This window comes from Brachycentrus maculatus, unplaced genomic scaffold (genome assembly GCF_059751285.1).
Source record: "Brachycentrus maculatus isolate JH-2025_06_01 unplaced genomic scaffold, ASM5975128v1 h1tg000139l, whole genome shotgun sequence".
Lineage (NCBI taxonomy): Eukaryota > Metazoa > Arthropoda > Insecta > Trichoptera > Brachycentridae > Brachycentrus > Brachycentrus maculatus.
The window spans coordinates 1405001-1423305 of record NW_028280892.1 but is presented as its reverse complement, the minus strand read 5'-3'; the positions used below and the strand labels follow the sequence as shown (position 1 = coordinate 1423305).

General features: G+C 30.5%; 1 protein-coding gene across 1 annotated transcript in view; it reads right to left on the bottom strand.

Annotated features, from left to right (window-relative positions):
• Positions 1 to 2219: 2219 nt before the first annotated feature.
• Positions 2220 to 18305, bottom strand: part of LOC148309110 (uncharacterized) — a 208562-nt gene continuing 192476 nt past the window's right edge. Inside the window, exons 3-4 of the mRNA XM_088260666.1 lie at positions 6409 to 6522; positions 2220 to 3486 (exon numbers count right to left, since the gene is read on the bottom strand). Of these exons, the coding sequence (XP_088116792.1) occupies positions 2340 to 3486; positions 6409 to 6522 (1261 nt within the window). The 3' untranslated portion in view covers positions 2220 to 2339. The remainder of the gene's footprint in view (positions 3487 to 6408; positions 6523 to 18305) is intronic.

The window sequence follows — 18305 nt, the reverse complement described above, 5'->3', positions numbered from 1 at the left end:
TATATATATATATATATATATATATATATATATATATATATATATATATATTTATATATATAATAAAATAAATTTCCCGTTTTAAGGACAAAAATAAATGGTCACGTTAAGTATATATAGCCACATGTTTGTTACATACATCCAGACGGAAGTTACGGAAGTTTCCGACTACCGGAAGGGATTGGCTTCGATTGGCTGATCAATGAATTAGATATCGAGGAACGATAGACGTAGAGAGGTACTAGCGGGTGTATTGTTTGCAATGAGGTCTTACTGCAGCGGGGGAAATGTTTACTGTGTGAATCAGAAAGGAATGGAAATTGTACGCGATTATAGGGAAGTATTTATTTTTATTTATTTTTTGACATCTTATCAAAGATGAAGAAGAATATGGAAGTCTGGGCATTTACGGGGCTGACGACCGTCATAGGCTGGTTTAAGTGATCACTTTACACACCTGTAACATTCACCAATTTTACCCTAATAATGGTAGAATTGGTGAATAGTGTGGTGAGTAGTGTGGTTGTCTATTGACAACCATACTCAAATTCTTGGAAGTTCTATATATACGAGCCTATTTTGAAACATTGTTCTTGAATCACTAGAACTTCACTAGAGACATCTATTGGTGAGATGAAAAGAAGCTGTTTATTGAGCAGAAACTCTTTTATTAGTATGTGAGGTCCAAATCCTGGATTAATCTTCCATATTTTTCTTCATCTTTGATGAGATGTCAAAAAATAATAAGAAAAATACAATTGGAGATAATCCAGATTTGTGGACAAGTATTTGGACACACTCAAAATGTTGTAAAGTATTTTTTTTATTCGGAAATTTCATTCAAGGTTCACTTGAATTGTTAAGAACATACGAGAACCTCGCATGAACTTTTCGAAACGCATCAGCGAAAACTAAACTGGCAGTACACAATGGAGTTCTGGTTCCATCCCTAATATAAGTAAGCGAAGAATGAAGTTGGCAAAAAAGATGAAAGTAGACTAAATGTCGAAATGCGATCTCTCAGAGCGGCAAAATTATGTATGACAGATTTTCGAATGGTGATTGATACAAGGAAGGAATGCAAGGCTGAGATAAGCATTATCGGTAAAATTAAGAACGGTGTATTGAGATGGTTTGGGCATGTGGATCGAATGAGTATAGAAAGAACGGTAAAACAGATGAATAAGGCGAATGCACTTGGAAATAGGAGCAGGGGAAAACTGAGGTTAACTTGACATGATCAAGTATTTCAAATACTTGGGTGTGGTCAAGTCAGGAGTCGGAATAATCGGCGGGTATGTATGATAAGATGCATTTATGTGGAAGAGGCGAAAGATGTTCGCGAAGATAGAATGGTGTGGCGTTCTACTGTCACTGCCTACCCCTTCGGAGAAGCGGAATGATGATTACGATGGTTAATTGATTTCATTGCCCTGTCACTGTCAATTTTAATAAATACAAATGGGGAAAACTATCATCCATTTTCTTAAAGTGTCTCAGTGTTGCCAGATTTTTTATTTTATTTTATCCCGTTATTTTTTATTATTATGGTGAGAAGTCAGTTTTTATTACATTTTTTAAATGCGTATCATTCATTTCATCTTAAAACATGAAATCAAACAAAATCGTGATGCTTTCATTTTTCTCATTCATGAAAATATTCCAGCATGCTAAAAATCATTTCATATATGTGTCGCTAACTTTAAAAATCCGCCAGATCCAATTTTATAAGATTTAAAAATAAATACTCTATCGGAAAGCCAATTGAGGGTTTTATTGCTTTAAATATTTAAATACTTGAAAACCCTGCTAAAAAATACTTAAAAACAGCGTTGTATTTCAAACGCCGCTATTTTCATAGAACTTGCCTTCTGACCCATATCTGCCAATCAGAGAGCGGGGATAGGCCAAAAATTAAGATGACGTCATTATTGGTTTATGTCTCTTTTTTTTAATACTGAAAAAAAATGGGAAAATTCTCTATTTCATAATATTTTATCTAAAGATAGACAAATCTTCTAAACATAAACGTTACCCGGAGAATTTTGCATTTTTTTGTTAAATCGACTTATATGGATCTGGCGGATTTTGAAAGTAGGCGACACATATAAGTAAAGGTACAACATCCATTATTTTTTCAGTAATTCCAAGCACATGTCACTCATTCGAACCCTTTTCAGTAAAACGTAGAGAAAAACCTCCCAGGCTTATTACGTCACGATAAATACATATTTTACTTTCAAAATACAAAAACCAAAGACTATTTTGGGTCCAGCCAAAAATCCGAGAATTTCACATTTAGATTAGTTTTGTAAACCAGAGAGGAAGGAATGATGTATTTAAGCATAGCTTTGAGCTTGGTCTAATGATATTCCAGCCAACTTGTTACCCTTTTCCACCCAGTTCTTCAATCTGCCTCTCAATTCCTCTAAACTCTTTGATTTGGCTTTGTTGATTCTCTTGTATTTCACGTCTTTCGGTTTGGTTACGCTTCTATGGTTTGACATGACCCTATTGTACGTCGTAACGTGACTTCCTTTGACTTTGTCTATGTTAGTATCCTCAAGCAGCATGCTTCCATCTAAAATATGGCAGTCTGACAAGTTATCATCTGAAGAGGTGAGATTTGAGATTTGCTTTCTGGGAACGTAGCTGTAGGCCCAAGCTATCTGTTGGCACATGGCGTCTGTCAAAGCGTTGACGTCGGAAACCTTCAGTTCTTTTTTGTCTGGTTCGTTAGCCTTTCCTGGCGCTTTCAAGAAATCACTTGAAATTTTCTCACTTCTCAACTTAAATATGTCTCTTCTATTTTGAGCTTGATTGAGGATGGCATTGGCGTCTTCCTTATCGGCGCTTCCTTCTTTGATATCCTTTTCTGTACTGTTTTGAGCGCTGAGTTTGTTGGAACCACCGTCACCATCCGGTTCTTCTTCAACGCTGTATACAGTTTCGAGGATTTCTGGTCTTCGAAGGAATCCGTTGGACCTTCTCACTGACGAATACTTCAAATTGGGATCGATGGCATCGGAAATAGACCGTACGATCGTGACAGAATCGGCAGTGCTTGATCTAAATCTGGGAAAGTGGGGAGTGTTGAAGTCAGAGTCTAGATCTTCCATTATCACCGCCGAGTCAGAGTCGTTCATCGAGTCGAAATCTGGCACGAGATTGGTCTCGTTTATGAGATCCCTGTAGTCAATTATTGGGTGATTCGGTTCTAGACCATTGTCCAGAAGTTTGTTAGCGAGGGATTCGATAGTTCTCTGTTGCCTGAGAATGATGGTCTCCCGTTGAGCTAGAAGAGCGGTTATTTCTTTTTGTTTTCGAATCAGCCGAGACTCGAACAACAGTAATTGACTAGACAGTGATTTCAGTTGATCTGTCTTCTCTCGTTGTACTCTGGATGCTAAGTCCTCTTGGATTTTGTGCGCTCGCCTCCATATGAGTAGTTGGTGTGCCTGCGACCTGTAGCGCATCCGAAGATCTCTGGAACAAATAAAAATAAAGAAATCAATAAAAGGCTTATTTCATCTTACCGTAGATGTCTCAAGTAAAATTCTAGTGATTCAAGCACAATGTTTCGAATTTGATCATTGAAAAGTTCCAAGAATTTGAGTAGTGTGGTTTTCAATCATGGGTAGAATTGGTGAATGTTACACGTGTGTACAGTGATCACTAAACCAGCCTATGACGGTCGTAAGATCCGTAAATGCCTAGACTTCCATATTCTTCTTCATCTATGTTGAGATGTCAAAAAATTATAACATAAAAATCGTCTGTCAATGAATTAGTCTAGTATTTATCAATAGACCTTTTACTTCTATCATCACTAATGTTGATATAGAAGTTGAAATTAAATATCAAAGTCGATTTAACTACAAACTTGTATCTAAACTAACTAACTGACTAACCAACCATCACACCACTTCCCCGCAGAAGTTGGGAGAGAATAGAACGTTACATCACTCTGTATTTGCAAATAATCATAACTGATGATTATCGGCTCCTGACTTGACCATTTTCAAGTATGCTTTTATTTGAAATACTTGATCATGCCATGTTTTCCTCGATCTTCGTCAGAGACACTTTTGTCAGCGTGCAATAATTGTTTATATGCAGATACAATCTACTTTCCATGTTTTCGGTATTGTGTTAAAAAGTGAGTTTTAATTTTTTTATTTTCTATTTAACCACACTGAGCCAACGCAACCCGTGGCTGGGTAGAGCTAGCATAATTGAAAATAAAATAATGAACTCTTCACATTAATAATCCCGGATAATTTTACTAGTATGTTGTTTGAAAAATCACTAAAAAAGTAAATTTCATGAAGTTCTCTAAATATACCGTTTTTTATTAACCATAGATGGTGCCGAGAACTCGCATGTGAAAGAAAGTGTCGAAAATGGAGAAACCCAGATTTGTGAACAAGGATTTGGACGAATAATGTTGTAAATAATACATAAATGAATTAAACACTCTCTTCATCATTCATCGTAAACTTTGTGTAATACCACTGTGATAAGCACTAATTCGTGACTTTCGGTTTCGCAATAAATATATATATATATATATATATATATATATATATATATATATATATATATATATATATATATATATATATATATATATATATATATATGTATGTATATATATATATATATATATATATATATATATATATATATATATATATATATATATATATATATATATATATATATATATATCTGCAATGTTATATATATTATAACATTAATATATTTTGTATATTAAAAGCATTGTTAACATTGTGGTATGGTAATATAACACTCTCCTTATCATTCATCGTTCACTTTGCGTAATACCACTTTAATAAACACTAATTCGTGACCACCGGATTCGGAATAAACATTCCATCATCAGGTCATTAAAATAAAATTATTACAATAAATATTGTAATAATTTTATTTTAATGACCTGAGGATGGAATGTTTATTCCGAATCCGGTGGTCACGAATTAGTGTTTATTAAAGTGGTATTACGCAAAGTGAACGATGAATGATAAGGAGAGTGTTATATTACCATACCACAATGTTAACAATGCTTTTAATATACAAAATATATGAATGTTATAATATATATAACATTGCAGATATATATATATATATATATATATATATATATATATATATGTATATATATATATATATATATATATATATATATATATATATATATATATATATATATATATATATATATATATATATATATATATATATATATATATATATATATATATATATATATATATATATATATATATATATATATATATATATATATATATATATTGTACATAAATATATATAATATTGCAGACTTAATGTATCTTTATAATATAATCCATGGTAACATTGATTCAGCATTTTGTGTCGAGAAGATAGCAATAAATGTTCTCTCTCGGCGGTTAAGGAGGCACAACACATTTTTTCTCCCAGTATATAACAATAATATGGCACACTTTAACTCCATTTCTAGGATGCTAAGATTGTATAATAATTTAGAAAATACTGATAATGTGACCATAGACATATTTAATGATGGTACGGAGAAATACAAGAGGACTATTACCGGATTGATGAAATCATTTTCAAATTGATTTCACCAATCTGGTGGAGTCTTGAATTTTGTACCTTATGTAGCGTAGTTTAATTTCACTTTTAATTTTCACTTCTAATTTTTATTTTTATTTTTCTTACTTCATTACTTTTAATTGTTATTACCCTTTTTTTACAACCAAATTACTATTCTTTATATATGTGTTTAACCTGCACCTTTATTGTGTCTGTAAGCTTGTTGTGTTCCCATCTAATTGATGAAAAACGTCAAAACTATTTGTATTGCACTGTATTTCGTTTATCGTAATATGTTTTTCATTGTTTGTGAACCGTAAATAAATAAAAATAATATAATATATATATATATATATATATATATATATATATATATATATATATATATATATATATATATATATATATATATATATATATATATATATATATATATATATATATGTATATATATATATATATATATATATATATATATATATATATATATATATATATATACATATATATATATATACATATTTATATATACATATATATATATATATATATATATATATATATATATATATATATATATATATATATATATATATATATATATATATATATATATATATATTAACACTCTCCATTTTATTTATCCTTTACTTTGCATAAAACCACTTGAAAAATCACTCATTCGAGACACCGGTATGGGGAGTATGCATTAATTCGTGGGTTTTTTTTTTCTTTTTTAATCGGTTTTTATTCGTGACTACCGTTACAATATATGAATTATTATGTCACCTGATTATCTTCCTTGCTTCATCTAAAGTTTGGACTTCCACCGGCTGGTCGGTGAGAGAAGCTGCCATGGATATGTCGGGCTCCGTGGGGCTGTTTAGGGCTGATTCGCTGCGACTGAAAAAATCAATATTAGTTTTAAACGTAATGTAAATGTCTTTCATTTGACAAGGGCTGTTATGACGAACCCGACAACGCATGACAAATGGACAACTTGATTTTGGATCTGTCCAAATCCAAGGATTTTCACAAATGTAAGTTTAAAAAAATCAAAACATATTTTTTAATGACGCGGATGTAGTTTTTTTTTAAAATAATTATTGGTTCCTTGAATGTTTTTCGCAGGTATTTTGTGGCACATTTTATGAACTTTTTAAAATTAAACAACTTTGTTTTAACCACTTTTTTATTATAAATTATGAGCATTTTAATACAATTAATAATAATTTTTTTTATTGTTTTTCATGTTTTAGAATTTCATAAACCCCGATGATGACAAGGTTCTTGTCGAAACCGGTAGGATAAAGTGTACTAATAAGAAAAAAGTGGTTAAAACAAAGTTGTTTAATTTTATAAAGTTAATTGTTGGTTGCTTAAGAAAATTCACCTTGCCTCTTATAAACAAGGGTTCGTAGCATATTTAGTTTAATTTATACGCGAATACAGTTAGAAACAGAAGCTCAGGAAGACTGAGGAAAACTTGGCATGTCAAATACTTGAAAGCGATAAAGTCAGGAGTGGGTATGTACGAGGAGATGCATGAATAACGAAGAAGCGAAGAATTTTTGCAATAAAACAGAACTGTGTGGCGTTCTGTTTTCTCTGCCTACCCCTGCAGTGAAAGGGATTAGTATTTAGTTCAATTAGTCAGCTAGATCCGATTTCGACCCGACGTTGGCCGGTACACAGACGCCCACAACCCCGATCAGCAAAGCAGACAGACACGGAATAGTGCAAAGACATTTTCAGAGAATGATCAGTCATCGCACACCTTTCACTGCCTACGGTGTAGGGAACTTCTAGAAAATTGGGTGACAAATTTACAATTTTTGTATTTATTTATATAGGCAGTGACAGGTATATTGAAAGATTTTAAATGTAAATTCACAGTAAAGTCGGGATACAATTTTATATTGTTTCACATTTTCAATAAATTTCGCAATTTAGTTTTAAAAAAATATTGCTTTGAAAGAGCAGATCTGTCATGAAGCCTAGATGCTTCTGTATCAGATCTGGTCGTGCGGTGGGGCAACTTTCATAACTGAGTTATTATACAGACCTGAATGATGGAAGTTTAACTTCTGAAACATGTAGTCTATAATAAAACTCAAGTGGTAAAAAACGAAGTGTTTTCTTTAATCATTGTAACATGTCTTACCACAAAGTTAATGCCGAAACAATAAATAAAATAGTTGGTTAATAAAAATGTGAGTGAATCAGAGCACAAAGTATTTTTATTTCTCGAAATAATATGTTTTATATATATTCATTTAAAAAATCTAATCTTGATGTGTTTATTTGACCTAGAGAATAATGAATTAAACCTTTCAAACCCAAACAACAGAATCCATTAATATTTCAAAGACTCAAATAGAGCCGGGCTCAATCCATTAAAACATCGGTTTCATTAGTTTCGAATCGATACGTAAACAGTAAACAATTAGGCCCGGGATGAACAAACGTCGAATGTATTTCTAGGAAGCGAGTGATTTCCCAAACGGTACACATCGGGCAACATTAATGAGAATTCTAATAAACAAAAGGAATGGTTCGCGAAATACAGTCAAAGGGGAAAGCTATCAAGATGAGAAATCCTTCGCTCAGTTTATACGGACGTCGTACGAAATAAAGGAAAACATACCACCTACTCCACTAGTGTCTATTATACTAAATTCATTCTTCAAACCCTTTTTTATACAGGTTTTTCATTTTAAACGTTTAATAACCAAATTGGTCTGGTTATAAATCAAATTGGACGTTTTACAAAACAAATTGAACGTTATAATGTATTATATAATATTTAATATGTATATTCATATTAGTACTAAATATAACGTCAGTTTGAATACCTGTCAACATATTTTATTCTAGAGACAAGTGTACTCAAGGTTTCTTATAAGATTTTCAATTTTACTTTGATCCTAACATAACGTCCAATTTGCTTTGCATACTTTTAACAATATTATAATATTTGTATATATACACACATTAACATATATATATATATATATATATATATATATATATATATATATATATATATATATATATATATATATATATATATATATATATATATATATATATATATATATATATATATATAACGTGGTAATATTTTCCTTTTGAAAATTAAGTGTAAATAATATGTAAAGTGGGTGTATAATAATAAAATAAACAATGTGTTGCTTTGTAATTAAAGAAACGACAATAAAAGTTTATTCTTAATTAATCTTTATAATAATTTTTATATCTATCTATCTATCTATGTGATTCTGACAGATTTTCTGGAGTATATTTTATTTTATATTTTGTAGAAATTTTTTTCACATGATTTTTATTTTTAATTTTATCACTAGTTTTTAAATTTCCACGTCTTCTTTGATTATCTTCTAATCGTTTTCTTTGATCATCTTCTAATTTTTCTCTCTCACTCCGAACATATTGTAGTAATTGTTTTAATACATCTAATGTTTCATAATCCATTTCCAATTAACAAAATTGTCGTTTTATAACGTGGTAATATTTTCCTTTTGAAAATTAAGTGTAAATAATATGTAAAGTGGGTGTATAATAATAAAATAAACAATGTGTTGCTTTGTAATTAAAGAAACTACAATAAAAGTTTATTCTTAATTAATCTTTATAATAATTTTTATATCTATCTATCTATCTATGTGATTCTGACAGTTAAAAATATTATCGGAAGTCTTTTGTTTTATTCTGAGCGACGCATGCGGCATCTGGTGGTAGAACTGTTTTATGTAGGTACTTTTTGTAAGTACTTAATAAAATTTATAGGTAGGTACCTAGTTATTTTATTACATATATATATATATATATATATATATATATTAAATATAAATAAATATATGTATATATATATATATATATATATATATATATATATATATATATATATATATATATATATATATATATATATATATATATATACATATATATAAATATATATATATATATATATATATATATATATATATATATATATATATGGATATATGCATACACACACGCATCTTGTACTATGACCAAGTTGGTTAGTTAGTTACTATAGTCAATGTTTTGATCTTAGAAAAAAGAAGAAGAAAATTGCTACATGCTCATTTTAATTCACTTTAACTTAGCATTAAAAAATGTAACATGCTTATGCTCATCTGAACACACTCTTATTTATTTATTTAAATGCGATATAATGCTCTTTTTAACTTTGAATTGCACAATCGCCAAGTTTTATTGTTTTCGTTTTATTGTAGTCGATTTGAAACCCAAAAGTTTTAACGAGGAATATATTTCACACAAAACTAAAGCTAATCCTGTGCGCTACGAAAACTATTATTTCTGTTTATTGTAATACTTCCAGCATACCCGAGAATGGTTGGGATCTTTGTGAAAAGTTAATTTAGTTTGCATTCAGTGTACTCAACCTATTATATGGCCGACGACGAAATATAGTTGGGCGTGGGTACAGCGACAGTAACAAGTTCTAGTGAAATTTCAAATAATTAAACTTTTTAAATAGTTTGTTATTTTAACTAACTAACCATCACGCCGCTTCCCACAGGGGTAAGCAGAGAGAATAGAACGCCACACCACTCTGTCTTTGCAAACATTCTTCGCCTCTTCCACATTCATGCATCTCCTCATACATACCCGCCGATTGTTTCAACTCCTAACCTGACCACTTTCAAGTATTAGTAATATCATATAATGTCATAAATAGTTAATAAAGTGGTATTACACAATGTGAACGATGAATGATAAGGAGAGTGCTATATCAATATATGTTTTACCCAGTTTTTCATATTTCTTGTCATTTCTTAGTTATTGCATAGTATTCGGCATACCTGAACCTGCCATGTTTTTCTCGGTCTCCCTCTGCTCCTTTTTCCAATTACATTCACCTCATAAATTTGTTTTACCGTTCTTTCCTCACTCATTTGTTCTACATGTCCAGCTTTGCATTCCTTACTTATTTCACTATTCGAAAGCTTGTTATGGTACGTAATAAATTCACCATAGAAGCTTTCTAAAGCTTAACAATAAATAAATAAGGATCCTAACAAGGACCTTGACAGGACACTGCACACTGAGTGAACACATGTCAAAAATTGGACTACATGACTCTCCAGTATGCAGATTTTGTATGGAGGATAACGAAACACCAATCCACATTCTCTATAACAGTGACGCACTCGATTGCAAACGAAGTCACATCCTTGGAGGACCTCTACTGGACTCCGAGAAGGTGAAGCTCCTACCACCAATACAGGTCGTGAGCTACATGACTCACCTAGGTCCTTGAGAGTGAGCTATGATACAGAGGGAGGTCACAGTAGACCTATATGGTCGCAGTGACATAAGGGATGCAAGTTCCCTAGACCTCATAATAAAATAATAAAAATAAAATAAACGGTATAAATCACCGTAAATTTTAAAACACCATACGGTATTTGAAAATTATGAAAATTATGCGGAATGCATCGAAACACGTGACAAAATAGATTTTACGAAATAGTGGTATTTACCAAATAAAACTCAAATTAAAAATTAATAGAAATCGCAAGTAATAAATCGTATAAGTATTCATTTTTAATTAATGTTTTACTTAGTATAAGTTTTGTATCGTAGAAGTATTGTAGTCGGAATAATCATATATCCATATAAAACGTTTTATTATGTTAACATAATTAAAATTCTTAATATACGCTTAAAATATCCATATATTTGAATATAAATGAGTATTTTAACCATATATTATTTATAAATTTAAAACGCTAAAAAAAAATATTTTGTATTGATATTTCTTGGTGGAACTGTATTTTATGTAATTGGATAACAACCACATACTTTAATTAATTAAAAATTAAAAAAATAGAGGTAAAATAACTGTGAAGAGAGATACCTTTTTCCACACAAGTATATGTATTTTATTTGAGAAGTGATCGGGTTTCGTCGTTGCCGACATCATCAGATTGATGGGAGGCTAGACAAAACTGTTGTATGTAAAACAAGGCAGGGGTTGAAAACCGTGATTTTATATAAATTTTCCTGACAAAATTAATTTAAATAGAGTGAATTCAATTAGTGTATTATAATTGTAATACCATATTATGGCCAGGATTTTAAGTGTAAATTTATGATATTTTAATTTCTTTTGTAAAAAGTATTTTTCATTGTAACTTCATAGAAAAAATGCCTCAGATGTGAATTCAGCACGCCAAATATTTGTCAAAATCAAATATTTGAAATCAGAAAAAAGAAAAATTGTCAACCATCATTTTTTATCTATGACTTTTTGAACCAACGCTTGCAAATAATTTTATTTAAAAGTGCTGCCATTTTTCAAATTCGCTCGGAAGTTTTGAGTGCAGCTGGAATTTTTTTCAAAGCGAATTTGAAAGTTCAAATTTTTGTTACATTGTTGAAATTCAAATTCGATTAAGAGTTGAATTGAACTCAAAGCAACAAATTCTTGAATTGAATTTTCACCCTCTCAAATAACTCATTTTCCAAATACGTTAATGAAAATATACATAATTTCTAACAAATAAATGATGTTCTCCTTTGAAAAGGTCTCTCAATCACCTGTGTGAAATTTGAAAATTGTTCCTTTATTTGTATATATTTTATTTTAAATTTATTTATTTATTTTCATAATACATAGATACATTCAATATACATATTCATTTCATATATACATTTATTATACGTATTACGGCTCTTTAGGCATGGCCTGTGTTGAGCCGAATACTTGCATGTTAATACAATTTTTTTTTTTATCCTCCTTAGGGTAAAAGTTAGCATGCTTGAGGTCCCGAGTTCGAATCCCAGATGGGGGTCAAAAAAATATAAGTGTTTTTTTCGCTCTAATATTTTTCAATATTACCCTGGACTGGTAACTGAAGCGGAGAGCTGGTCACCTTTCCTTCATGTTTTAACGATCAGGTTTACACTACGTTTATATGATGCAGTGCCCTATGCACCATCGAGTGTGGATAAGGGTGAGAAAAAGAGGAACAACAACGATCCGATTTTTTAAGATGCAAAAACGGCGATGATTTTTAATGCTCAAATCCTTTTTGCCAATATCGAGATTAAGTTTTTAAAATCTCGAAATCCCTAGATAATACTCCCTTAGTACGGAATGTGACAGCATTTTGGGGAAAAAGGGTGAAGCGGATGGTCCGAACTACCGTGAATACTTTAAAAAGATTTATTTATGTACTCAAAGTAGGTACTTTATATGGGGTCCTTGGTAGGGGTTCTAAGTATGTAATGGGAATAGAGATTTAAGCGACCCCTTTCAGGTCTAAGCCAGCCTTAGGTAGGTACCTCTGATATTCCTGATCGCAGAACATCTGAAGGTAGATAGATATAGAAGAAAAGAATATCTATAATAATAATATCCACCCTAATAGTACTAGAACTTTACCGTATCCGCTTCATATCGCTCACTCCTTTCAAGAACGTCACAAATAAAAAACTTGATTTTTCTGGAAAACGTTTTTAAAGTTTAAAAATATAATACAATTTATTAAAAACAAATATCAAGCCACTTATTGAACTTTTTACTGTCCAACAGATCGTTTTAGGTAAAATTTGGAGGTATTTTCTCCATTTGAAAAAAAACTAGTTCATTAAAAAAATTAAATAATACCTTTTCTTCAAAATGCAAAAACAATACTTACTGCACCTGTAGCGGGTAAATATTATGTTAAAAATATGCCTCTTTCGCTGGGATATAGAACATTTTCTGGGCATTCCGAAAACATGCACAGCTGAAAATTGTCGGTTTTTGATTTAAGACGATCTTGAAAGGAATAAGCGGTATGTGTGGCATATTGTACAATATATCGTCCTCATACAGGAGAAAATGACCAAGTGCATTTTTTACAAAACCGTAAACTATTTCACATCTTACTAGCTTAATGATCTTGATAGCTTACCTGGAAAAAATCCTAAAGCGATTTTAACCGCCCAACACATACGAACGTACGTGATACGCGCTGTTTTTCTTCACCATTCCCCGCTAACCCGTATAACCTACGGGCACGAGAAAAGATATGTGTTCCAAAAATATTTAATGCGTACCGGATACACTGACGAATTTTTGTGACATCGAACGTTGTGATTTGTTTGCTTGTTTATAAAAAATATGCCTGAAAATAACCTGAAGGTAGGGTGGTTAAACTTGGCAGTATAAGAGATTGACTCATCAAAAAATACTAACTGCATTGATGACAAAAGTGTAAAAACGGTTAAATGGCCCTCTTGAAATTTTTACTTTTTGTTAGTTGGTCACTTGTTCCTGTGCGACTACAATACGTAGGTATATATGGCATATTAGATGTTGTACATTATTACATATATCGTAGTCGTACAGGAGAAAGTGACCAAGTGCATTTGTTTACAAAAACGTGATCATTGACTACTTGATATCTTACTAGCTTAATATTGCCCTGAAAAAATCCCAAAGGATTTTAAACTTGGAAGTATAATATATTGACATGTTAAAAATGACTAACTGCATTGATGTTTATTTTCTTGCCAAGCAAAAGTGACTCAAATGGCTCTCCTGAACATTTTACGTTTTGTCAGTTGGTCACATTCTCCTGTACGACTGCGATATATATATATATATATATATATATATATATATATATATATATATATATATATATATATATATATATATATATATATATATATATATATATATATATATATATATATATATATATATATATATATATATATATATATATATATATATATATATATATATATATATATATATATATATATATATATATATATATATATATATATATATATATATATATATCAACAATTATACGCTAAAACTTTTCTTACATATTAAAGGATATACAATTTAATAAAAATAGAGCTGCTAAGTTGAATTCGAAAAATAAGTATAATTCTGACACTAAAACAAAACTATGTCTACTTGAAGGTTAACGACACCCTTAAAAAAGTATAATACATCTGATAATGTATTATTTTTGGATTGTAAAAATATTCTTTGACTGTGAGAAAATCCTTGGTAACGTATTTCTTTCTGTTCACGAGTTTAGGAGAATATTGGTAAAGGTGCAATTAACTAAATTAGCTACAATTTTTAATTCTTTCTACCACTAATTATTCTGTAAAATTCTGTAAAAAAGAAACAAATACTTATATGTAGTTTTAAAATGAAGACATTTGTGTTTCCAAATCCTTGTTCACAAATCTGGATTTTTCCACTTATTTTTACATTTTTATTATAAGCTGAATAAAAATTTTAAATCGTGTTTTCGGGCATCACCCAATATGTGCAATGATCCGGTTAGGATCTTGCACATATACAAATAAAAGGTTCTCAGTTAAATAAAAACTTTCTAAGATCAAACTTAGGTGGCTCCCGTATGGTCAAATATAAAAAGTCATGAGATTTATGATATACAAGTATGTATGAGTTTCAAAAATATACAAAATTTGAGTAGCGTGGTTGATAATATGTTCTTCTATAGTTCTCTGTCTTCAACTGCTGAATATAGGTCTCTTCTGTATCCTTCCATCATTTTCGGTCGATTGCTGCTTGCACCCAGTTTTTATCCCCTTCAGCGGGTCTGTCATCGAACCATCTTTTTGAGGTATTCTGACGCCTCTTTTATTCTTCCAAGGTCTCCATCTGAAAAATTTTTTGGTCCATCTTTTGGGGTCTTGTCTTGCAACATGTCTAGCCATTTGCCATTTTAGTCTTACTACGCGATCCATGATACCTGCTATCCTGGTTCTGCTCCTAATTTCTTCAAAGAATCGTGAATGTTACATGTGTGTAGAGTAATCACATTACACACATGTATCACCAGCCTGCCCAGACTTGCATATTCTTCTTCATCGATGTAGAGATTTCAAAAATTATTTTTAAAATAACTCCTTACTAGAGAAAATCCAGATTTGTGAGCAAGTATTTGGACACGCTCAAAGCGTTGTATATTTATATTATTTCGAGAAATAAAAATACTTTGTGTTCTGATCCACTCACATCACAATGTGAGTGGATCAGAACACAAAGTATTTTTATTTCTCGAAATAATATATCAATATGATCCACAAAGTTAATGCTTTCAATATTCAAAACATGTTTGATATTTGTTCCTTAATTATTTTTCCATTGAACCATCTCGTTCCCAGGGTACCATAAGAGTTATGTGAGAAGCGATAGTATTTGAACGTACATTAACCAGCTCCTATGATTATTATTTTTATTACCAGCAACTTGCCAAGGCGAGACTAGAAGCTAGGTATAAGAAGTAAAGCAGTCTTAACAGAGCTGTAAGGCGGTCGTAAGATTTTATTGTATTCTAAGGGTTATTCCGAAATTAACAGTAGCCGTTAAAACAGGTTGTCTTGACCATTATCAGTTAATTATTTTCATAAAAAGACGCTTTCTAACTTTTACCAATTTGTTTTTTATGGACCCACGACCTGGTTTTGTCGTAATTGACTTCGTCGGAATGGCTGAACGAAGATTCATTACGCCGACCCTTTTAGAGCATAAGGTTTTAGGGTAACTTTTTATGGGGCTTACTTTTAGCTGTCGAATTTGGTAAAATTTATTTTTTCTGGTTATTACCGTAGTTTTATTATTGTTTTTACCATATTACATTTGGTGTTTATCTTCTTCTTATAAACACAAGTACTAACAACTCCTAAAACGTACATAGAACTACAAGATCTAAAACACAGAAATACATTTATGAAAATACACATATCCTACAGCGATAGATAGGAAGATTGAAGAGATGAGAGGAACGGCCAAGAAAGAGGAAGCAGTTAAAAGAGAAGGCGCAGAACTTGTGTATATATATATATACATATATATATATATATATATATATATATATATATATATATATATATATATATATATATATATATATATATATATATGTATTATATATATATATATATATACATTTTATTAAGTACTTACATATAGTACCTACATAAAACAGATCTACCACCAGATGTCGCATGCGTCGCACTGAATAAAACAAAAGACATCAGATAGAAAAAATATAATATTCTGAACTGTCAGAATCAGATAGATAGATAGAAAAATATTATAAAGATAAATTAAGAATAAACTTTAATTATAAACTTTAATTACAAAGCAACACATTGTTTATTTTATTATTATACACCCACTTTACATATTATTTACACCCAATTTGTAAAAGAAAATTATAACCACGTTATATACAATATATATATATATATATATATATATATATATATATATATATATATATATATATATATATATATATATATATATATATATATATATATATATATATATATATATATATATATATATATATATATATATATATATATATATATATATATATATATATATATATATATATATATATATATATATATATATATATATATATATATATATATATATATATAAATATTTATTTAAATATACATATAACATTTTAATCGACCTTCTTTTCTAGATTTTTGACTCGTGCAACTGCTACTATCTTCAAATTTAACGACCCCATTCTTTCATCTTCAGTCACGAACGCCGCAGTAACTCATTTCAGATAACCATCCCTTAACGACGCAAACTTCGTAATTGCAATTTAAATTTACGCGAACGGTTACTTAAAATTTTATAATTCGTCTGTACATTAGAGGAAAAAAATAAAACAGACATCTTCAAACCATTGTCCGCAACCCAATGGTGCATAGGGCACTGCATCATATAAACGCAGTGTTATCTTGTTCGTTAACACATTAAGGAAAGGTGATCAGCCCTCCGCTTCAGGTACCAGTCCAGGGTAATATTGAATTGAAAAAATCAGTTATATTTATTTGATCCGGGAGCTCCAGAACGGTAGCCGAGCGTGCTGACCATTACACTACGTAGGTGGGCAATACAGACATAAGAGAACAAATCAAATCAGCAGAAGCTAAACTGGCAGTACGCGAGTCCTAGTTACTACCCTAATGTATGGAAGCGAAGCATGGGGTTGAAAAAAAAAGGATAAAATAGACTGATATCAGCCGAAATTATATATATGGTTAATGTTCGATTGCTGAAAAAACAAAAGAATGCAATGCATAAGCATTATCGATAAAATTTAGAAAGGGGTGATGAGATAGTTTGGGCATGTAGAACGAACGAGTGAGAATATAACGGTTAAACAAATTAACGAGACGAATATTGTTGATAAAATTAGCAAAGGCAGACCGAGGAAAATTTGGCACGATCAGGTATGTCAAATACTCAAAAGCGGCCGGGTTAGGAGTCGAAATAATCTGCGGGTATGTATGAGGAAATGCATGAATGAGGAAGAGGCGAAAAATGTTTGCAAAGACAGAGTGGTATGGGGTTCTTTTGTCTCTGCCTAGCCCTGCATGGAAGCGGCGTGATGGTAGTTAGTGATAGAACAAAAACTAAAAATATATATCCAGGATATAACCCGAATTCGGTTGTATGTTCAAAATTGATCTAAACCTTTTAGTTTGTAAAGGTGTATAAAGTTTTCTTCTATGGGAAAATTTCCTTTAAACATAACATGAGGTAAGTTTGGAATCATATTTCAATGTTATATATCATGGATGGTAGG